The 23,681-nt window shown below is 40.0% G+C and overlaps 1 protein-coding gene across 1 annotated transcript; it reads left to right on the plus strand.

Annotated features, from left to right (window-relative positions):
- Window positions 1-4,057: 4,057 nt before the first annotated feature.
- On the plus strand, window positions 4,058-22,785 carry LOC108494486 (pancreatic lipase-related protein 2-like). The gene is made up of 14 exons (XM_017809120.1): window positions 4,058-4,077; window positions 8,966-9,002; window positions 11,831-11,879; window positions 12,697-12,851; window positions 14,389-14,514; window positions 15,764-15,898; window positions 17,646-17,754; window positions 18,372-18,488; window positions 18,569-18,691; window positions 19,576-19,694; window positions 20,426-20,555; window positions 20,832-20,943; window positions 21,490-21,657; window positions 22,715-22,785. The coding sequence occupies exons 1-14, from the start codon at window positions 4,058-4,060 to the stop codon at window positions 22,776-22,778; spliced, it is 1,464 nt and encodes a 487-aa protein (XP_017664609.1). The 3' UTR covers window positions 22,779-22,785.
- The last annotated feature ends 896 nt before the right edge of the window (window positions 22,786-23,681 follow it).

Genomic DNA, 23,681 nt, shown 5'->3' on the forward strand with positions numbered 1-23,681 from the left:
GGGAACAGCAATAGTAAACAATCCAAAATATGAACTATCTGCTCCACTTAAGTCACCTCTGTTTACTTTATATGTGACATCAGAAAAGTAATGTTAGGAGTAAACTTATGCTTGTCATAAAGGAACCTGTGCAGGTGTGGAAATGAGAAAACAAGGAAGATTTTTTGTCAGATTATCCATTAACAGGAATAAAATAGTCTATTGCATAGCACAGCAGTTGCTCTTCTTTCCAAAAAACCAGAGCCTATCAAAATATACCTTATAAATATTTGTGAGCCCAGAACTAAAATAACAAAAATAATGAAAATCAATTAAATAGAACTAATAGGCAGAGACCTCGGTGTTCAGTCTGTGCAATTATCTCTCTTCCTACTCTTGATCCTATTCTAGTCTGTGACTTTTCAGAGTTTTTTTCATGCTACTCTAATGCACTAGAATATATTGATACAATCCTTGTAAAATAACCATAAATCTGTGGGAATAAGCCTACCAAGTTCTTCTGGTCTTTCATTCCTTTAGTGTAACTTACTGATTTTTCCTACAGCAGGCTCCAATTCTCAAGTATGTATCTGTTTATAGAAGGTAAAATTAAAACTTTGGAAAGGAATTTTGCTGAGACTTTAGTGTAGTCAGAGTATTCTGTGTAACTCCTGGCTCTAACAGTTATGGTTGTCAGGCTCCTGGGACAGAAGCAAAACGAAAGAACTTTGTGCATGTCCAACATTCATTTGAGACATTTTTCCAAAACCGAAGCTGACTGGAGTTGGAGTTGCCATAGGGAGGGTAAAGAACTGACCTATCACAGACCTATGAGTAAATCCATCTTCAGGGGCTTTCTACAAAACTTTTGGCTCTTTTATTCTACTTTCATCATAAATGGTATCAGGGACTTTTTAATTTCAAGTAGACTCCCAGCTGCTTTAAGTTACTCTGTTTCCATAAATTAGGAAGCAGAAGTTGATAGCATGCCCACATCTAATTTTATGGCATATTTCCAAGATAAAGCATAGCCAGGACTCTGTTCGTTATCATTAACTAGCAAGGGCATAAAAACTCGCAGAGAGCACAAGCACCATGGCCAGCCCTTGCACAAAGCCAGCCCGCCCACGGTGCTGTGCTGCAGAACACAGAGCTGCCTCCCCTCCCAGGGCTGGCCGGGCAGTGCCTTGCGACAGCGGGAGCGGGAACCATGTGTGACAGTGCAGGCTGGCAGTGCTGGCAGTCTGCCAGCCATCCCATAATTTTGTCCTTTCTTGTGACGCCAGGAAAGCTCAGGGCCAAATGCAGATGTCCAGAGTCCTGGGTTACTAGCTTTGTTCTGAGCCCTAGGCTGTACAGAGCTTCTCAGAGCTGTGCTTTTATCCATCCACGTAGTCATGATTTGCATTCGCCTTTCCATTTCCAAGGCAAATCCACAGTTAGTGCCTTTTATTTCACCTGATTCTTTCAAATGAGTTTATTATTCTAGCATTAATAGGACATAAAGCACTCAGAATAATGAACTTCACCCTCTTCCCTTTAATTCTGCCCATTACTTGTAAAGAAACTCTGGCTGTCCTTACTGACTCCTCTCTGCCTTTGGTTACTTTCATCATCTGCTCCATAAATCTCCAGCTCACAAACCAATAGTTAACATTATCTTTGCTTGCTTTGACTGATTTAATTAAATCAGCATGTATTATGGAAGGTCATAAATATTTATAATTCCAAAATATTCCTTTTATTACTGTTGTGTGATACTGAAAAGGATACATAAAGCAAATTGGTTTTGTCTCTATTCAACATAAAATTTCTTCACTGACTAGAAAGAACACATTGGAATTAGACAATAGAAATATTGAGAAAGTGTTTTATTCATGGCTCTGCCACTCAGAGACTACAGGTAAGATCCTCCAAGTAGCTGGGTGGTCTTTGTCTGTACATATTAACAATTCTCTAGGGGATGGAATACACAAAGCTGCTTCCAGATGACCTCCACCCAAGCTAAGAAATTCATTAACCATCTTCAATCTAAAATTGAACTGAGAGGGAAAAATGTTGGGTTTACAATTTTATACACTTGTCTTTCTATGAAAGCCTCATGAATTTATGTATTGCTGCACTTGAAACACAGTTTCTGAGATTCCTTTGGAGAACATGACTCAGTGAGTGTTTTGATCCTCTTTTTCCTACCTATATGAAGGCCACTACTACCAAAATGCATTTATTTCCTTGATAATTCTCAGGCTGACATTTTTAAAACCACTGGATATGTTCATTTGCATATCGTCAGAGGAAACTGCAAAAGCCAGACTTTTCTTCCTGCTCACAAAAACCCATTGTTCCTCTTAACACATGAAAATGGGCCCAGAAAAATTGATCATTCCTAAAAGGAGCTAGAAATCAAAACCTTACCACATAGGTTAGAGACTATTTTTACTATTAATTCTGGCTTGTCATGCTGGCCTACATTGATTTAATCTGCACCCCTGTGTATTCCCTCTGAAATACACTGTCATTGAAACTCAGTGGCACTGTTTCAGCACTCACACCCAAACACTAACTCTGTGGAAAGAACAGCAAAATATTTGAGCGTATCCATCAATCCCGGTCCCCTAAAAATGTTTCAAAAGGATCCGACTGCCACACAAAGATGTCCATCAGTTTCTGAAGATGTTTCATAAAAAATAGAGGCTCCAGTTTCACTGGCTGCTTTCCATTTAACTCACGTGCCAGAATTTTGACAAATGGGGCACATGTGGGCACATAACATTCCTTATCCCTCTTCCTTAGCTTCCAAACCTCATTCCTCCCCAGACTTGTCTAATGAGCTACATTGTTCTGAGGAGATACGTGTGCCACACCTGCTGCCAAATTTCCATCTTCCAGTCAATGAACACAGACTAGAGTGTTGACAATTTTTCATTAGCTAGATCTGTTCTGTCTTATCTGAAATAATGTCTTCTGTATAAGCAGCAATTAAATATGAGATCCAGTCCCTTACCAGAGACTGCTCCCTCCACATTCCTCTGAGAATTCTTTCTAATGACTGTCTTTGTATATGGCACTGTCTTGTACCACTTTACCAACAAGAACAAGGTGTTATTTCTGAAATTATATCTTCTTTCAGGCAATGCCCATATCTCAAGACCACAAATTGGGTCCTTATGTGAACCATAGATTCGGGCCAAGTTACTTCCTGCCCTCAGGCTCTTGAATCACTCCTTGTATAAGGACGACAGTCACTCCTGTACAGTTGCCTGAACAGGTGATTGTGGCAGCACCCATCCTGCCACAGTAGACAGCAGTGTAGGGACTTGAGGTCTTGCCCAGACACTGAAAGAACTGGGTTCTGACATAGCTGTGACTCACAACCTCCAGAGCACAGAAGAGAACCAGGGATTTACATGATGGACAAGTTATGAAAAGATAAATTACATGATTATCATTATCCTACCCTTCTCCTGAAACAGTTCTGAATGGAAGTGGCTGTGATTTCTCTCATCTAAGTGGATCGCAATATTGTCAGCATATGTCAGTTATATTCAGAGCATGCCAGGTGATGAGACCTTGGTACAGAGACACCTAATCTGGGAATCCCACATGGCCTTATGATTAGTCACAATGGTAGTGGGAAGACAAAGACTAGAAAAAGCTATTATTAAATGCTCATATACCTTGTCACTAAGTTGTAAGACTATTTTTCCTTACTCCTGTCTTTCTAAAAGAAGTGATAAAAAAAAGTTTAAAAAATAATAAGCAGGTTTGATCATATGAAAATGTACAAGGGTTTGCTTTGACAAGGCATGTACATCAGACAGCTATCAAACAGATAGCTGTGACTTCTAGAGGGGGACACAGAGCGAAGAAATTAAGCTCCTGTTCTGAACACCCCAGCAGAGGTGGGTCAGTCTGTTACCTGTAACATGAGCTTACAAAAACTAGTTAACTCAGGAAAGCATTTCATGACTCTTACGAACATTATGTATGATAACCCCTCTGAGGGCTCAAATGGACTCGTCTTGCTTTTCTTCAAACTACCAAAACTTCGAGAGGTGAAAATTTTGATGAATTCGATATGACCAAGGCCAAGAAAAGGTAATATCAGTTTCATCCAGCAGCAAGGGTATCGTTCTTACAAAGGTTCTCACTCACCCACACCAAGCCTGTAATTAGAGGCCATGTGGGCAGGTCTGCACCTATTGTCGTGGGACTGATTCCAAGTGAAAAGGGCCAGTAGCAACCAGGATTTGACAGGGAGCTGACTGAACGGAGCCTGCAAAGCAGCAACCCTTCCTCCATTCAGAGTGGTAAGTGGCTGAAAAACTGGTGGGGTTTGGGGGCAAGAGTCCATACTAACTGCTGGTTGGGGCTGGAGGACTGCAGGAACTCACAGGCTGAATGGTGTGCTCTGAGTCAACATGCAAAAAGCAAACAGCAGCACTCAGAGTGATCCTGAGGGGAGAGAGACCCTGGCAGCAGCTACAAGGCTTAAAACTTTTCAATTCCAGGAAGTCCCAGTAGGAGATGAGAATTTCTAGGCTATGATAATGTAATGCAGCTAGGAAAATGGGGTGGATTCAGTGGGGATAAGGTAATTTAAGCCTGAATATATCCCTATATTTTAAAGGAAGAACAAAACAACAGTATTTCCAGATGGTATCCGGACTTTTTTTATTTTTAAGGCAAAATGCGTGAGAGCACAAATAACAGAGAAAATGAAAAAGGAGGATAAAATAGGCTACGTATTTAAGCATTATTAGGAGCGCTGCAAATTTAAAGGGAGAATGGAAATGGGGAAGAATTATGGAGCTGTTATGTGGAAGTATATGGAAAACAAGACATTTTTTTGTTAGACTACTGTACACAGAGAGACTTGAATTAGTCATTGGTAAGGGTTAGTCTGCACTTCAGAAATGGCAAAAGGCCAATGGAATTGGTCTTGGAGTTGACTAAATTTAAAAGCAGCCTAATCATGAAGACAAACAGTGGAGATCATCTTGGAAAGACAGACTAGTGGCCAGGTGGTGGCTACAAGTCAGCTGAAAGCCCCCTAGTTACTCAGAATTGACACAGCTACTTCCCAAAACTGAATCATGTTTGTTGTTGGTTTGTTTTGGTTTTTTATGATGCTTGTACTAGGATTAAATTAGCATAATTGTCTATGTAAATTTAAATGTATGAATCCCAGTATAAGGTCAAGGTGAGAGCCCTATTATTTAGGAAATATGAGCAAATACTGAACAGTAGGAAGCCAAAGACATACTATTTTATTACCTTACAATTTCTTTAGATTGTTCACCATTTCTAAGAAACTGATCCAAAAAACCTTAAAAGTCTAAATATTACAGCACCTTCCAACATACTTACTAACTTTTTATTGGAGTGCTTCCCACATTAAATGCCTCAAGAATATAATTTGCATCACTATTCTGAGTCATTCAGGTCAATGCCCTAGTCAACAGTTTCAGATTCAGTTTAAGAGGTCAATTGACACTCAGAAAAATCTACTACCCAGACCAGACAACCTGTGTGAGCCCTGCCTTGCCTTAGGTATTACCTTGTATTGAGTGGTTTGAAGGAAGAAAATCTACAAAAGGTTCTGAACATCTCTGATCTGCTAAAAAATTGGTTTCTCTAATGTTAAATTTGTATTCAGTTAAGACCAGTTTCCTCCTGGAGAGCTTCACTGTACCTACAAGCTGATGAGCAAGCAGGAAAGGAGAACTGGCTAATGCCAAGATGCTCTTTTACTTATTTATCCTCATTTGTATTGAAGCAGAGCCAAAGAGCCTTCATCCAGAATCAGGACCTTACTATGGACTATTCGTGGGGAGGAGCTGGAGGTTAATTTAGGTCTTTTAACAATGCCAATTATTCTGCTACCTGAATTAGTACACCATATCACCAGAAATTTGCTCAGTACTGTGCACACCAGCTTTCTGTATTTGACAGTCTGGACAAATAGTGTGCTTGAGCCACTGAGCAGGGGCTGTGCCTAGGAAAGATGGTATTCTTTTTATACATCTACAGAACAAGCTGAACAACAAAATTACATTCAAATAAAACAACTCCCCAAATCATATTTTACTCTCAGGTATTTGCATATGAGTAAATATGTACATGATCTCCTTAATGAGGCCTAACGATACTATTGCAAATTTTTTCCCTTAGTTTCTTTACCATTTTGAGTGATGTTCAATACTAGGGTGTGCAATTAGCAAGCATTCTCTAAATGCTCAGGCTCAAAGCCTTGCAAGAATTTGCTGAGAAACCAGGAAATTTAACCTGCAACTTCTATACCCAAGGCTTATATGCTACATTCTGCATGGGTTCTTCTCCCTTGTGTTGACTTTACTCTTTAACTGAGCTCTGAGCCAAACTACTGAAAAATTTAAAAGGCTAAAATAAAAGAGTGGAAAGATAGAACTGCAAAAATATTCTCTGTTTAAGGACAGCGCCAGTGCAGGAAACAGAGCAAGTAAAATTGGAGTGGTAAGGCAAGAAAAACTTGAAAAAAATTAATAAATCAAAAAGACCTGGCAGAAGGTAACGAACTTGAACTTCAGTACTGAAGGGGGAAAAGCAGACCTGAAAATTGGGAAGACAGCATAAGATTGAAGGGACAGCAGATGCCATGCTTAGCCTTGTTAACAGATGGAAGTGAGCCAGCACTGCAGTTGGGTGCTACTGAAGGGGCTGTTCCTGCTCGGCTGCTGCTTGCTTTGTGCTGTATGATATCAGCAAAGGCTGTTTCCTACCTCAGCACAGACTGGGGAGGTGAGGCAGTAACTTCCCATTTAGCCTCCTTGAAACACAGGACAAGGAAGTGGAAGGCACTGTCCTCTCCCTTATCCATGCCACTTCTCACTGTCACAGGAAATTGGATAAAACTCCACATTAAAACCAACTACGTTTTTGCCCTGTGCCTCCAGCTCTGTGGCTATTTCAGGACAACGCTGGATTTCTTTTTTCCATGGCTACTTCTTGTTCCACCACTGCTGCTTGGCTAAGTATCACAGCTCCTCTTGTGGTCTCAGGTTGTATGGCTGGGGAAAAACCATTTGCTCTCTGAGCCCTTGCAACCCTAAACTAAAAAGTCCTCTTTTCACTTTGCTATTCTCACGATGATCCAAGAAGACTTTGTTTTAGTCTTCTCTCTTTTTCCGATATGCCTGTTGAAATGTGCACGCAGCACCAATGAAACATCTGTGCTCTTTAAAAAACAGCTCTATCTATATATTGAGTGCAATATGTATACTGAAAATAGTATCCTCCCAACTGTATGTGTGGAAACAAAGACTAACAAGTTCCCTGGTGCTTCAAAAGTCACTAGTAATACATTACCAAGACTTCAAAGGCCTTTTCAGTTATAGCTTCCTCAAATGTTCGCCTCTGTAAACCAAGTATGATATGCAATGTGACAGCATTTATTTTCACCACCAACAAAAATTAATCCAACACTCATAACCTGTACCTTTTTTTACTATCTCTTAATCAGGATGTCAGTATTTTTTCAGTATGAGCTCGTGTCCAGCAATACCAGTGCTGAAAGTCGACATGCAGTGTAATGCCACTGCAAGGAATTGATTCCTTTTCTAAAATCTAGATGGCTGATGAGCCAGCATGAGCAGTGACTAAATATAGGATAAAAAAATTAAGTTAAAAAGCTAAAAATCGTGATCATAGCTTGATCATGAGACATTATTGATATGAAATGATATATGGTATGATATTATATGATTAGATGATATGATATGATATGATATGATATGATATGATATGATATGATATGATGGTGCACAGTAGCAAGAACTGTATTTGCAAATCCAGGAGCAGCTATCTGGTTCTTTCAACTGTATCCTGAAATGCAATTATTACTCAATGTTTAATCTACTTAATCCATGCATCTAATTTTAATCTATTTAACTGTTGTTGTACCACATGCATATAATTTGACTTTCTTAATCAAAACATCAAGTGACAGAGGAGATCTTTTTAGAATCCCAGTATCGTGCAACTTAAAATGTTGTTCTTATAAGACTGTCAGTTAGTTTGTCGTGTCATGTACCTGAATTCAATTACACAACCTAATCTTTTAACGGTTTTTCACAATTTTTCTCTAATGACTGAGTATCCTGTGGAGGGTTTCATTTTTCTGCTTCAGGCTGACACTGGACTGAAACTCCTCAGGTCTGAAATTCTTCAGCTAATTCATCCTACTTTTTTTTTTATCTGTTATTATGTTAGTTTTCTTCAAATCATATATCTGGAATTTTTTTACAAATCTTAGAAAAAAATTGTCAATACTTTCTTTTGATAGCCTTTTATTTTTTTAAGGATCTCAGCTATGAGTTACTGAAGTCAATGATTTTAGAATATTTAGTTTCAGCAGCTGTTCTACATTAGATCTAGAATTATTGTCTGGACAGAGTATCACCATGATTCTTTTTCTCTTGTGTGATACTTCTTTTTCTCTGGTGTGAATATCAGCTGGTTTTGGCAACAAGAGACAAAAAAAATTTCATCTTTTTAATTCTTCCATGCATGAAATATTTATACTTAATTCATAACTTAATTCTAATGGCCACATGTTGGCATGGACATTTTCCTTACGAAACTTGTGTGACTCCTAGCCAATAATTCTCAGTTATCAATATTGCCCTTTTTTGTCCTCTTGTTGTCTTCCGGTTTCTTCCACTCTATCAAGTTACCCACAGGTTTTTAATCTCTTCTCTATTTTTTTTTTCAGCATACAGCTACCCAATTTTCATTAAAGAAAACAGTGGCCATTTTGTATCCTGGTACTACTCACCAGAGAAAGAAATAACAAGCGTTATAAGAGAATGGTGAGTAAAATTCTTAGCAATTTGATAAATAACGAATTTTGTTTAAAATTTTTTTAAAACCTATTTCCTACAGTGAAATTATTAGGTTAAAATACTGATTATGAAAACTGAGATTTGGGCTTGTTTCTCTTCAATAGATTCCGTGTGTCTGCTTGTGTGCATGTCCTAAGGAAGGTGTGTGGGTACATGTGTGGGACTTAAAAGCACACTGTTGACAGTCATTATACAGACTTTCTCATATCTCACAAACCATCTACAAGTGGCCCATGAATCACAGACTGAGCAACAGTGTCCTGAAGGTGACTTGATGGCCTACTGTGAAGGACAGCCACTGCTCCAGTGTAACTTTTATACAATAGGATGTCAGTCTATCAGTATTTGCAAATTTTTTTTTCCTGAACTGAAAAGCAATTTAGAAATATTTAGTGCCAGTTTTGCTTCAGAAGTGCATGTCTTCTGTCCACTGAGTATATTAACTAAGTGTTCAGTAGCCTCTTGCCAGCACTACTGCTTAGGCTGAGATCACATTCCCAAACAAGTAATTCCGGTTCCTCTTGTTCAGCACTACGCCTCTTCAATGCCCAATGAAAGAATTTTCAGGTTGTATGCTGCCTGAACCCTTTTTAAAAAGACATGATTTTTTGACCTCTTTACAATCTTTTTGTCATTATCATAGATCAATATAAAAAGGCTTCCCACTAAAAAATTGTCTTCTAGCCAAATTATATACATTAATAATAACATTTCTGCTTCTTCTTTTACTAACCTAGCTATGTGTCCATTTCAATTTTCTGCCTTCAAAGGAAGATCCTCTGAAAGAAACTATGGATCACCTTTATTTGTCAACAGTCTCCCACATTTTCTAAAATTACTTGCATTTTAGATTTTAGGTCAGAAAAGGAATTATACTATCCTTCCTGCGGTAGTGTTCCCAACATGGACTATACATCTCCTGGGTAGGAGGGCTGTCCATTAAATATAAACAAATGCTCCTGAGCTCTGCAATTCCTTTGATGTGCTGCATCATCTGTGATTTTCCTGTCATCGGGTTCTCAGCATGGTGATGGGGAGTGCTTGACAGATATTCCAGCTGAAGGGAGCTGCTCTTTTTGGCGAACAGTTCACTGTTCTTGTCCTTCACCAGCAGCTTCAAATAACTCCTGATCCTTTTCTCTCCTATCTTACTGCCAGACCTCCTCTCTGATTTCCACTCTCCTTGAGCAGACTGTTTTCTTTTCTGTTAACTACACCGAAGGATAAATTAGAATTGGGATCAGAATTGTATTTCCAAGGAAATTTCATAATTCCTCTCAGCTCGGCACTCTGCACCTCCTGCTCACTGCTTAGATATTTACCCTCTTTTCTCTGCCCTAATACATAAACAAGCTGTTACCAAATAGAGATTTCAGAGTTTTTTAGAGAGTGCTGATACACACTCTCTGACCTATCCCATTTCGCTTTGTTAGGAAACCATGTCTTACAGCCAAGTAATCCAATTTCCACCAAAAACAAGTACATAGGTGGATCACATATACCTCCTGTTTGACATTTGTCACAGAAGCTTCAAGGACAAATTCTGTAAAATTCTGAATTGTTTCTTCTTTGTTTCCAAGAGCATTTTGTAGTGTCAAGGAGCTTTGGAGCACTGTTTTTCTAGCTTTCTCCTGTCTGCAGAAATATCCCTTGGAGAGTGTTGCCCACACAGCAAGATTATAACTACTACATTTACCATTTTTTCTTAATACTTCTAATGAGCTATCCCAGTGGCCAGGAGTGACAGCTCAAATTTTGGGTTTAAAATAAAAGTGGTATGATGAAAATGGGAGGAAGATGCCATAGGAAACACCTAGAAGAAGAGGAATTTGAGAACTGTGAATGAGGAAAATGGGAAGGGAGAAAGGTGAAATAAATGGAACTCCTGCCCTGGAAAAGACAAATAAACGAGTGTAGAGGAAAGGAATCTGTATAAAGTCAGGGATATAAAAGTGCATAAATAAAAAGAGCCCTGGCTAAAAGCAGCCCAAAGAGCTTGAAGATAGAATCATATAATTGTTTTGGATGGAAAAAACCCTTTAAGATCGTTAAGTTCAACCCTTAACCTAACACTGCCAAGTCCACCACTAAACCATGTCCCTAAGCGCCACATCCACACATCTTTTAAAGCCCTGCAGGGATGGTGACTCTACCCCTTCTCTGGGCAGCCTGTTCCCACTGACAGCCCTTTCTGTAAAGAAATTTCCCCCAATATCCCATCTAAACCTCCCCGGTACAATCTGAGGCCATTTCACCTTGTCCTGTCTCTGGTTGCATGGGAGAAGAGCCTGACCCCCACCTGGCTACAACCTCCTTTCAGGTAGTTGTATGGAGTTATAAGGTGCCCCCTGAGCCTCCTTTTCTTCAGCCTAAACAACCCCAGCTCCCTCAGCCGCTCCTCATGGGACTTGTGCTCCAGCCCCTTCACCAGCTTTGTTCTCTTCTCTGGAATCTCTCCAGCACCTCAATGTCTTTCTTGTAGTGAGGAGCCTAAGCTGGCAAGTGTGCAGATTTGAACAAGTTACAGGTATCCCTGTCTGTGTTGTACCACACCTCTCACCTATCTCTTCACAGCTGGAAAGAAATCAGGACCTTGGATTCTGGTTAATTCCCTCAGCAGTCTGCATGTAGTACTGTCTGTGCAAGAAATACAATGAATGGCAAAACTGAGTGGTGGGGAAGGATCGCTTCCCACATCCTGCCGGCAACACTCCTCCTAAAGCAGCCCAGGACAGTAAAGGGTGTTGGGCATGTTGCTGGCTTGTGGTCAGCTGGTGCCCACCAGGAGTCTCAGGCCTCTTTCTGCAAAGCTTCTTTCTGTCTGATGGGTTCCCACTGTGTACAGACCAGCGTGTGAGGTTATTCCTCTTCAGGTGCAGGTCTTTGCATTTCTCTTTGTATTACACTCCTTTTAAAAGGACAAATCACTCAAAGCAAAATGCTTAACCTGTGTATTCAATTTGCTTTAGGTGGTTGGAATGTGGATTATTGCATTTTATCTCCTTGGCACAGTAGCAGGTGAGACATTATACCTTAAAAACTACCACTAGAAAGTGAATTCATATGAAATGATATATAGGATATGATGACTGTTATTTTCCTTTACACTGAAATTGTAGTATGATTTGTGGGTCATTGTATGACAGCGTCTATTACTGTGCATAGAACTAATGCTAAAAGGCTCTGCTTTGTTTACAAGTTATTATTAAGAACACAAGAGACATAACTCTGTGCTGAAAATCCACAGAGAAATTCAGTGTCACGTGTCCTATCAAGCCAATGCACGAGCTCTTTACATTACTGTCATGTACAAAGAACTGATCAGCAATGGGGTGTTTAGCACAACCGTACTAAAACATAAAAGTTAAGGATAAGTGAGCATGAGACCCATTTGATCTAGAAAAAAACCCTACTATCTTAAAGGAAATGTTCATCTCATTCACAGTACAAGGTTACTGGGTAGATATGCTTCATTCCTATGAGCAGACACACAATGCTTTGGAGTAGAAACCATGCAGAAGCAATTCTAATGAGCATTTCTTAAAAGTCTGTTTTTAAAAAGAAACTGAACCAATACTTTACAAGCCTAGGAAATGGTGTCAAAACTCTGTGTAGGTCTTTACTTGGTTTATTCTCTAAGTATTTTGCTCCCCTAATGTTACCTGTTTTGGGCAAAATGCATGAAGGAAACAAGAATGAACTTCAAGAAATGAGTTTCAAAATTTAACATAAAATTAAATACTTAGTTTTCTGCTTTTCAGACTACAGTAGTCCCAAATACATCACCAAGCATAAGGGAATCGGACATACAAACAAGTTATTTCTTCTTCCCTAGGTAAAGAAGTTTGCTACCCCAGGCTTGGGTGTTTTACAGATGACCCACCCTGGTCTGGGGTACCAGGGAGACTTCTGACAGGTTTGCCTGATTCTCCAGAACATATGAACATCAGCTTCACTCTCTACACCAGAGAAACAGGAAATAACTCACAGGTGACATTTACTTTTAACATAAAAAACTGACTCAACCTAGAAATGTTAACTTGTTACCAAATCTATTTCAGTCACCATAGGCAAACAAGTCAAAATAAGAAGGTAGTTTGAAGGTGCAGTAATGAATGTACTTCGGTGTAAAGTACAAAAAAAAAAAAAATGAGCATAGGACATTCATTATGAATGATCTGTAGGACACAAAAAGTTTCCTGGTATTTTCCTGCACAAGGTTATAGGTTATAGCAGACTACCTTCTGCATATACTTAGGTCTCTGAGCAACAATGCAACCTCCTTCAAATAAATAGCCTTTTGAGTATCAGATGGGAGAGCAAATATTGCTGACTTAAAGGGGAGCTGAGTTAGAAGACACTGTGAGTTTTAAAAATAAAAGTCTGAAGGTGACTGATTTTATGCAATTTCCAAACCCACATTCCACCTTGAAATTGGAGTGATTTTACATTCTCACCTGTCTCTCTACACTCTAAAAGTAGAATTACTCAAGTTGCTTATGCCCTGAAATACTGAGCAGAGCAATGTGGAGGAACCTGGAGGATCAGGAGCTGGGATCATGTGGTTTCAGTAAATGCTTATGAAGCTGCTAAATTCCTTTCAGACCCCCAAACCTCGTGTCTCCTGAGCAGTACAGGGACGCTTGGCATTCCTCTGAACTACATTCCATTACGAACCATAATGCCACCACTGCCCTTGCACACATCATTGCTTACAGCAACCCTGGTTGCCACACTGAGAATCTAGTGCTCCACGGATGGGAACCTGTAACAAAGTTCTACAATCTGCAGAGCAGGGACGTGTCAGCACACGAGATACACTCAGCAAATTACTCAGCAGTTCTGTTGCTGATAACATAAACCAAAATACTTCTTGCACTACTTCCCAGTACATTTAAACTTAAGTGTATCTATGATCTAGGGCACAGCCCATCCACACCCAAACTCTCTGAGCTCACATCACAGCCTCTGTATTTGTTTGAAAACAATACAGATAGTCAGATATCATTCTCAAAGAAAAATATATAACTAAGTAGCTTGCAGCAATGTGTGAAGACCAGTTTCAGCCCTACTACATGCAATTCTTGCATGAAATTCTTCCAGCCTTTCTGGAGTAGCTAATGGCAAAACAGGCTGCTGCTTGGATGCAAGCAGCACGTTGAAGCCAAAGGTCAGGTCGGTCAAAGGACAAGCTGAAGCAGGAATTGTGGAGTTGGTGGGCTGCACCCTGGAGGAACTCGCCCAAGTCAGGCCAACAGACACCACTGACACTGTGGCCCTTTTAGGTTGCTTCATATTCCACTAAAGGGGGATCTTCCTGTGTTAAGCAGATAGGAACAGCAGAAACCACATGGCAACAACCCTTTGGAAACCATAGTGGAATTAAGAAAAGAGGGATAAAGGGGTCCCTGAGTTCCAAAAATCACAGACCTTTGTCCATTCAAAGGAGTTCATTTAGTCCTGCAGACTGACTTTTTTAAATGTTTGAAAATAGGAAAAGATAATTTTTTTTTTTTTAAACATACAGGTGATCTCGGCGATAAACTGCTCAACCATCCAGAACTCACATTTTTCTTCACGCAGGAAAACCTCCTTCATCATTCATGGATTTGGCAGCACTGGAAAAACAGGCTGGGTGGTAGAAATGTGCTTGGTATGAGAGAGTATCCTCTGATTTCCATCAGCAGTAGTAGCTTTGTCACTATCCTTCAGGCACTAACATTCACCTTCCATTTTGCAGTTCATTGGGTAGTAGAAGATACGAACCAAGAATTAAATTTCACAAAAACCAAAATGTTCCCACTCAGGAAAATAAAGCAAAGTCAAGGCTTCTTGGTCATCTCTGAGATGCTGTTTCTCTAGAGAGTTTCCATTCCCAAACCCTACAGATCAGATCAAAGCAATAAACTGAACACAGGTATCTCCAGCCTCTACAGCCATGTCAGAATATTGGATTAGACACTGCTGCTCCCATTAACAGAAACTGAACTGTCCTTCAGTCAAAAGGCCTTCGGGAGTTGTAAAGCTCAAGTTTCAGTTTATAAATACTATTCTGGTTCACCACTATTCAGTTTTTAAAACAAACAAAAACCCAACCAACCAACCAACCAACCACAACAAAAGCACCACCATCAAACTTTTTGCTTTTTGTTTGATTACAGAGTTCAGTGAAAAAATGTTGAAAAGAAACAGCATTTCTTTCTGTCTCTCCACACTACAAACTTATGGTCCCTACAGGAAAGGAGAGAGTCCAGGATGCACTAGGGTTTCAAGCTTTTGTTTTCCTTGTCATTCACCCTTAGCTGTTTTACATGAATTAATTTTTGTTTCCACTCCTTGTTCTATCTCAGCCTTAAGTGAGCTTTAGTTACAGAAAACTATAACTGCAGAGTGGAAAAATCACTGATGTCTGCAAGGCCATGCCCAGTACTGAAGTGACCAATGCATTAGCTTTCTTTGCTGAAATAGAACCTTTCTGCTCTACTCCATTTCTTTTCAGTCTGACATGACTTTCTCGGTTTTAAAGGCATTTAATAAATAAGTCTTCTTCCTATACAATTCAGTTAAGCTACTAACATCCCTCAAAGAAAGTCAGATACCGCACATAGAAAAAACTGTGCAGTTGCATGGCTTTTCCAAATTGTTTCAAATATGCATAAAAACATTGTATAAAGTAAAATATTCTTATTACAGTTTTCATAATCGATACTTTTTGGAATAATATATTCTGTCTAGTAAGAAGATGTGTGTTTCAGTGTGGTGTGGGCTACAGTGATAGTCCCATTTTATAGAGAATGAGATATTTCCCTATTATGTTACCTTTTAATGCTTTTTCTGATTTGTTGAATCTCTGATTATTACTTGTTTTCTTAAATACTTTGCTTTGTGTGTTCCCACATCAGCTGTTACTGGAAGTGGCAAACATCAACTGCATTGCTGTGGATTGGAAAGAAGGTGCAAAAGGCACCTACGTCAGTGCAGTGAACAACATCCGCGTGATTGGGGCTGAGGTTGCTTATTTCGTAACAACTTTACAGGTAAAAGACCCCGCTTCACCTCCTGCAACTCCTCAGTGGATACAGGGGGGTTATGACACTGCTGCTTTGGGTTTGAACCTTGTCCAGTACGGTCAGGCAGAGCTGCACAGCGCACGCAGCAGAGATCCAGCTAATTACACTAATTATCAGCCCTGTAAAGACTTCTCGCAGCCACAAAAGACGCAAATTAAGCTAATGTGGCTGAGAAGATGTGCCAACTAATTAAAGACCAGTAGGTGGCAACATTTCCATACGATGATACAGGCAAGAAGGCATTCCGTGGAAAGGAGGCAGGTTCAGCGCTTATAAGAGTTTTGCAAGCATTATACACATGTGCTAGAAGTACATTAAGATCTCAGCTTACACCACCAAAATGAGCAGGAGCTGCATCACTTGATAGTGCCATATTTGCACTCTACAGACACAATAAACTGTCCAGTTGCCTTCTAGTTTTGAACTTCATGTTCCTGAAGGCAGGTGTTCACATTTATAAACAGAGCACAGAACTGCTCACTAGCAAAATTTGTGTATCAGCATGTCCCACTGACTTCAGAAAGACTCATGAGTACTTGGAGCAGCTGAAAATCAGAATCCTGCATGGCCATGGATTGATCCTGGTCAGGAGGTGCTCATTTTAAAGTGCTGTGAGAGATAATTCAGAGCCCACAAAGCAAAGTGCCAAAATTGCAGCACCTGACAATCAAAGACCACTTTTCTAGATTCTGCTGGGGTACCATCAACTGTTCCTACCTAGGAAACTCATACCTAGCCTCACACATTTGCTCCTGGATCTTTATGTGTAAATCCCAGGTCATTTGAAGATGGATTCAGTTTCTCGTTTACTATCTCTATTGCTGCACCATTTGCAGTCTAGGCCTCCCTTTCTTCCCTTACAAAAATGCATAGGTGATGCTTAGACTTTCTTTTGTTTTCCCTGATTAACAAACTTTTAGAGTGTGACTGCAGGAAAGGTTAAACTGCATTGGAAATGGAAGCACTGCAGTAAAATGTATTCAGAGGAGTCTGCCATCTAACAATAAAGGTAGACGGGCCAATACTACTGATCTACTTTTATTTTGGTACACACAGTACAAAACAAAACTTAATTAAAAGCCTCAAGCGATTAGCAAACTTATTGGGTTTGGTAGTTACGAAACACATCAAATCCCTGAATGAAATCTGTCCCCTTTGTACAGCCTACAGACTGATTAATCTCCTTTTTGACCTTCAAAACACGTGTAATATCTCAGCAGTGCAGGTCTTGTACAGGTGACACTTGGCAAAAAGAAGAATGTCACCCCACCTGAGCTTGTCAATGAAATTATTATTCAGTGATATGATCATATATTCTAAGTAGACGTGTGGAAAATAGATATGTGATAAAAAATAGCTTCATAATAGAGTACATAAAGAAAAAAATAAGATCACTGTTATGGAAGATGACATTAGGCATTGATCCAAATAAGGCTCATATTTTGTCAGCAAGGGTAGTGGAATACGGGAAGCATATGCCAACACTACAGCAGTGAATCCTGCATCACTATGCATTTAAAGTTCCAGATTGGATCATGTTTCTATCAATTCTTAGTGTAATTTAAACAATAATTAACTCAAGGGGCTCACACCGTGTTTGCTATGCAGAAAGTCCTTCTAGATGTTGCCAGAGGCCCATAATGCCAGACATGCTCTTTGCTTGTTATTCAAAGCCTGTGTTCTTATCTCCCACCACCACCACTTTAATGATCAGAAAATGTTCGGATACTCCCCTTACGAAATCCATTTAATTGGCCACAGTCTGGGAGCACATACTGCAGGAGAAGCGGGAAGAAGGATCCGAGGCATCAGACGGATTACAGGTAGGCTGTTCACCAAGATGCAGAGCCAACAGCACATGTCTAAGGGAAAGAAACTTGCAACACACTGGTCTGTAGACTGGAATTAAATTACTGGTAGTGATGGAGCTACCTGTCATAACAGTATTCAAACTTTATGCCTCTTAGAAACAAGGAAAATTATTACATCTTCTCTCTCTATTTAGGTTAAGAACTCTTTAGAGGAAGACTTTAGTGGAAGGACAAACATAGCTAACAAGTTTGTAACATTACCATCATTCACTGTGTTACATCAAGCCCCACACAAAGACAAAGCAGCAAGGATCCTTAGTTATACTTGTTTGTAAAGCTTTACAGGACAGTAATAAGCTCACAGGTAATGAAATGCCTCCTTCATAGTGATAATATGCCATTATATAATGAACTGAAAAAAAAATTTTACTCCTGTTGGAATAGGTTTTCAAAAAGGCTCACAGAAGCATACTGCTGCATATTTTTTACAGTTTAGCTTATAATTCACATCATTACTGAACATGCCCTGTACAATACTGAACACCCGATGTCATAAGTGGGGAAAAGACATGTTAACATGTGCAACGCTTCTCTCCCTCCCTCAGCTAATAAATGTTGTGGGTTTTTAGGTTTAGACCCAGCTGGGCCCTATTTTGAAGGCACTCCTCCTGAGGTGAGGCTGGATCCTTCAGATGCAAACTTTGTTGATGTTATTCACAGTAATGCTGCTCACTTTCCTGCTGCAGGTAAGTGTTCATGTGCAAGTAAGTACCTGCAGGGATGGGCACGTCAGCGAGACACTGACATCATGACATGCACATCTCAGGGCTTGGAATGTATAACACCACTGGGCACCTGGACTTTTACCCAAATGGAGGAACTGTGATGCCTGGATGCAATGATTTAATTCTAGAGATGAAGCAAAGCGATTTTGAAGCTATCATTGCAGGTAAACATACATTTTCAACATGCATAGTACTTTATTTTTGCTCAATTCTGAAACATGAGCTGTGAAAATAACTGCCTGTTTGGGAGAAAACAGCAAAACAAAATTTCTTTTTGTCTATTTACTTCTAAGTTAAAAAGGAAATGAGAAATAAAGGCTGGAACAGAACAGTGCTCCACAGAGAATGCTGTAGGGAAAGGAGGTATCATTCATGCCTGAGGTTTGCTTCTGTAATCTGAAATTAGATGTAGGACCCAAAAAGCAGGAGACAAGGAGTGGGCAGGTCCAACAACCCCGGCAGGAGGTTTTCCAGGCTGAGATAGGCCAGTCTTGTGACCAAATCAGCAGCATGACACCACCACCTCTGGTTTCTTGCAGCATCTTGCAGATGCTGTAAAGAGCATCCAGCACTTATGAGGCATGAATTAGGCAAGAGCACTCAGCGTTTCCAGGGACTGTACATGCCTCAGCTCTCTCCCTGAGACTTCTCTGTTTTCAGAGGCTTTGGACAGGTTGGCAGAAGGCTGCTGGATTCTCCATGCTCTATTAAGACTTTAAAAATGTAATCATCTAGCTGTGACATCTCAAATACATATATATATGTATATGTGTGAGTGTCTTCTTAAAAGGGATTGTTACATCACGGCAGACCAACACATCTCCCTTGAAATCTTGAGGTAATGACACACAGTTCTCCAGATAAAACACAGACAAAACAGTAATTCTTCTACAAGTAGAAACATGCAAATTCAGACAAAAGGATTAAAACCAGACCATGCTGTTGTTCCATTCTGTGCCTCAGCTGTTTCCATGGTGAGACAAGTGCAACTCTCATATAGGATAACAAGAGGTTGTCTCACTGATGATCATAAACTTTTTTCCAACAGATGCTACAGTGCTTGGGGGGTGCCATCACTCACGCAGCCACGAATATTATTTTGAAAGCATCCTCTATCCCACTGGATACCTTGGATATCCCTGTGAAACGTACAAATCCTTTCAGGAAGTAAGTACATCAGCCCAGGACTGTGTGAGGAGTAAAGAAAATCATCCAGGATTCAGGGGCAGGTAGCACTTAGATGCTGGTGGCTGTGGTCCCATGGTGTGGTTGGGTAGGAGGAAGCACAGCACACAGTAGTTCCCATCAACTATTCCACTCTGGAAAATGAATCCTGAAGCATAGATGATATCACCAAAAAAGTGGGAAAAAATTAAACCTCATGGAATTATCGCCCCAAACTTTTATGCAAAGGGCACATAGGTTAGATATATCTATCCTGCTAATTCCTGGCTGGAAGAAGAGACATTTGGAGCCTCCAGAATCCTTGACTGTGCTCTAATTTACATTGGACACAGATTAGAGCACCTAAATGAATGTACTTATGAATGATGCTCCATTTATTTTCTCCCATATGATATTGCAATGTGAATGTGGGCAAGTCCTCTTCCACTAGGAAGGTAAAATTTGCTTATATTTTGAACTAGAACCTAACTGAAAAATATTTGAACTAATGAGTTTCAGACCATTATCATACACAGATATCAAACCTGCTCATTCTACACCCTCCTGGGTGCAGGAGCCATTATCTAAAACAAGTTTATCAGGTTTTGGTGGTAAGTTGTGACAATATACAGCACTGCCACAGCTTTGCAAGATCAGAACAGCATCTTGAGCCTTAATTTCATCAGAGCTAGGATGAAAAAAGACTCATTAACTGATGCTCTTCTTTTCCCTAGGGAGACTGTTTCCCATGTCCGCCCGAGGGATGTCCAATGATGGGGCACTATGCTGACAGATTCCCTGATAAACTGAAGAGGGAAAACCAAAAGTATTTTTTGAATACAGCAGCAGATGAACCTTTTGCTGGTGAGTGGAGAAGGTTTGTTACAGTTGTCCACTTGTTTGAAAAGTCATTGCCTTGATGTGACTTACTGCCGCGTACCTGTGTTGCTTCTATGAACAACTGCTAATATCTCTGACAAAAAATGCTACATTAGTTATCAAAATTCAAGCTCACAAAGTCTTCCATTTCTTAACAGGAATGAATTCCAGTTAGAAAAAAATAACTTCCTGGTATACTAGCATTTTTAGGTCTCTCATAGCAATGATAATCTAGATTTATTTTTGCTTTTATTTATGCAGCTTGGAGACAAAAAGTATTTATAAAATTGTCTGGTGTAAAGAAAACGAGAGGAGACATAAACCTAGTTTTCTATGACACAGAGGGGCACACAAAAGAATATGAAATTGCCAAGTAAGTTAAATTATTATTTCTCTATAGCATTTAATGCTCCTAACATTGGTCTGCATATTTTCCACATATTTAAACAGTGTGAACATTTATCCGGCATTGCAAACATTCTGCTTAACATCAGATATGAAAGAAGTTATTACATAAGTAAGACCCATGAGGGCAGATGGATGGTTGAGAAAAGGAAATGGAAATCACTTCCATTTCCATGAGCTCTGTGTTTCTGTGCTCCAGCTCACCTGCAGCTCTCCCTGCAGTGACACTGCAAACCTGGCACACAGCCTGGGGGACAGCCCCTGCTTCACTCTTCTCCTCTCCCTCTGGTCTCCTGCCTCAGGCCCAAGAAAGTGTCGAGTACCACTTTTCATCCTCTCCTTGTTCAGAGCATAACGCCCCAGAGCCCTGGTGCTGTGTTCTGTTAAAGAACAACCAAAAATGCGAATTTCTGTTGTAACAAAGGGAAGAACTGAAAGTTTGTGGAGAATGTCATTTGGTTCAGCAATCTCTGCCCCGTCAAACTTCATGTTGCTGTCTTCATTCTGTTTGCAGTGGAGACCTCACTCAAGATGCAGTCTACACAAAATATCTTGATGTTGAAATTAACCCCAAAAATACTACAAAAATTGAATTTCTCTGGAATAAAGCCATATTTTCTCTGCTCTGGACAAGACTAGGAGCAGAAACAGTCAATATAGTGCATGGAGAGGATGGACAGAGGTAAGTATATCCTTTTGACAGGTCAGAAGGAATGGGAAAGGAGTGCAAAAACCCCGGGAGACAAGATTGAAAAATGGTCTTGAATTGGACACGTGGTTTGCATTCAACAATGTGAATTTCAGTAATGACAAGGACAAGTTGCTACACTTTGGACAGAAAATCAAATGTTTGAGTAGGCACCAGAGAATAATTGTCTGGAGTAGAATACAGCAGTGAATAATGTCCAATAATTTACAATTACAAACCAAGATAAAGCAAACCTCATTCCCAGGTGCATTATCAGAATTAGTATACAGAAGATCCAAGAAGTATTTATTCTGATTGGAATAATTGGGGTAAGACTGTAACCAGAAGTAGGGGCATTTTCAAGTTTGGAGAGTATACTTCAGGAAAAAATACACACAGAGCGCAGTTTGGAAAAATAGCAAAAGATTAAGAAAACTTCAGAGCAGCTGAAGGAAGTGTGTTCCTCAATAAAGAAAAACCTGGAGAGGAGGACAGAAACATAGGCCTAAGCTGTCTGTGAAGGGTCATCATCAACTATTCCAAATATCCACTGGGTTTAGGTCAAGATTTAATTAATGTATTTCACAAGAGAAGAAATATTGCTTAGATATTAGGAGAAAACCCATAGTTTGGCATTGTCATGGATTATTTTGAGAGGCTGATGAAATCCCTTTTGGTATGAGCTCCTAAAAACCAAAAAGCTGCAGAACTTTGATTGGGGCAATCTAGTTAAGCACATAGCCTAAATAAAGGGAGCTTAACAACCCACCTTTCTGACTTTTATCTAGAGTTCTATATTTGTGAATCTAGAGATTAATTTTATTAATATATTAAAACTTAAATTTTACAGCTGGTCCCCAAAAGAAGGACATTCACCTTGTTACTGTTAATATACAGATGCAAATATTCTGTACAGCAGGCTTTTAGGAAGGCTTAAGTGGGATTATGAGTTGAACTAACAACTCTCAAGGGGACAGCTGACACCCTTTCATTTTTCACGGGGTGAAAACAGATAAATAAATCTTGATTCAAGATATTTTTTTCTTCTCAGATCAACTTATTGTGGCCATGGAACTGTGGCATACGGAGTTCCCCAGTTACTTACACCTTGCTAGAGGTCACCAAGTTCTGTATACAGCAGCTGAGCAAACCCTCAGCCCTGTGCATGGAAATGTTAGTACATAAGGCAATTAAAACAAAGTTTAAAAAAAAAAAGTCCGTTGCTTCCTTTGGTTTTTTTCAGTTCTTTGCAAACACACTTGTCAAGGTTTTTCATGTTTGAAACAAGTTTACTGTACTTGTAACTATGGGAGAAACGAGAAATCACAGATGCTAAAATCCATTTATAACACTGCACAGTCTTGCTTTACCAGTGCCCCAAGGCAAGAGCTGAGTTCCACCACACTGACAGACAGAAAATCTGGCAAATTATCAAACACTCTCAAGGCAGCACGTGTCCTCAGAATACTCCTGAGGCTGAGAATGGTCCCAAACAGCCCCTCTCTGTGGCCCCTGCTGCTGCTTAAAGCTTTCCAGCCCCACACAAGAACACAGCCCTCAGAAGACACTCTGGGATGAGGCAGGAGCAGAACAAGAGCAGGACGTTCCTGCGGCAGGTCAGCACAGCCCCTTGTGCACAGCAAGTGCATGGATGTGGGTAAAGCCTTCAAAGCATGGAACCAACAGATGAAAGTACAAGTGAAGCACTCCCCACTTTGGCAGAAACTAAACACTGAAGCCCAGCTCCTGGCTCCTGTTCAGCTTCAAACACGAACCCTTGCTGTGCCCGCTGACAGTCCTAGAGACAAAGGCTGAGTAATCTAGGCTTTGCAAAACCTCGCTTTGACTGTTCATTTCAATGAACACTACTGCTCTGCGAAACATGGCATGAGTGAGCCTCCTGGAGCTTTAAGAGACCGAGGTAGTGGATATTTTTCAAAGTATAAACCCCAAATTCTAAGTTAATGAACAGGAAGAAAGAGTTAATCATTTATTCACTCCCATTTCCCCACGTTTGA

Source organism: Lepidothrix coronata, unplaced genomic scaffold (genome assembly GCF_001604755.1).
Source record: "Lepidothrix coronata isolate B3197 unplaced genomic scaffold, Lepidothrix_coronata-1.0 Scaffold25, whole genome shotgun sequence".
Lineage (NCBI taxonomy): Eukaryota > Metazoa > Chordata > Aves > Passeriformes > Pipridae > Lepidothrix > Lepidothrix coronata.

Excerpts from the sequence above, each read along its gene's own strand:
- LOC108494486 (XM_017809120.1), top strand. The coding sequence starts at position 4,058 with ATGACCAAGGCCAAGAAAAG. Across the intron at positions 18,489-18,568 it reads TGCTCACTTTCCTGCTGCAG|GGCTTGGAATGTATAACACC; the intron begins GTAAGTGTTCAT and ends TGCACATCTCAG. Across the intron at positions 21,658-22,714 it reads CATGGAGAGGATGGACAGAG|ATCAACTTATTGTGGCCATG; the intron begins GTAAGTATATCC and ends TTTTCTTCTCAG.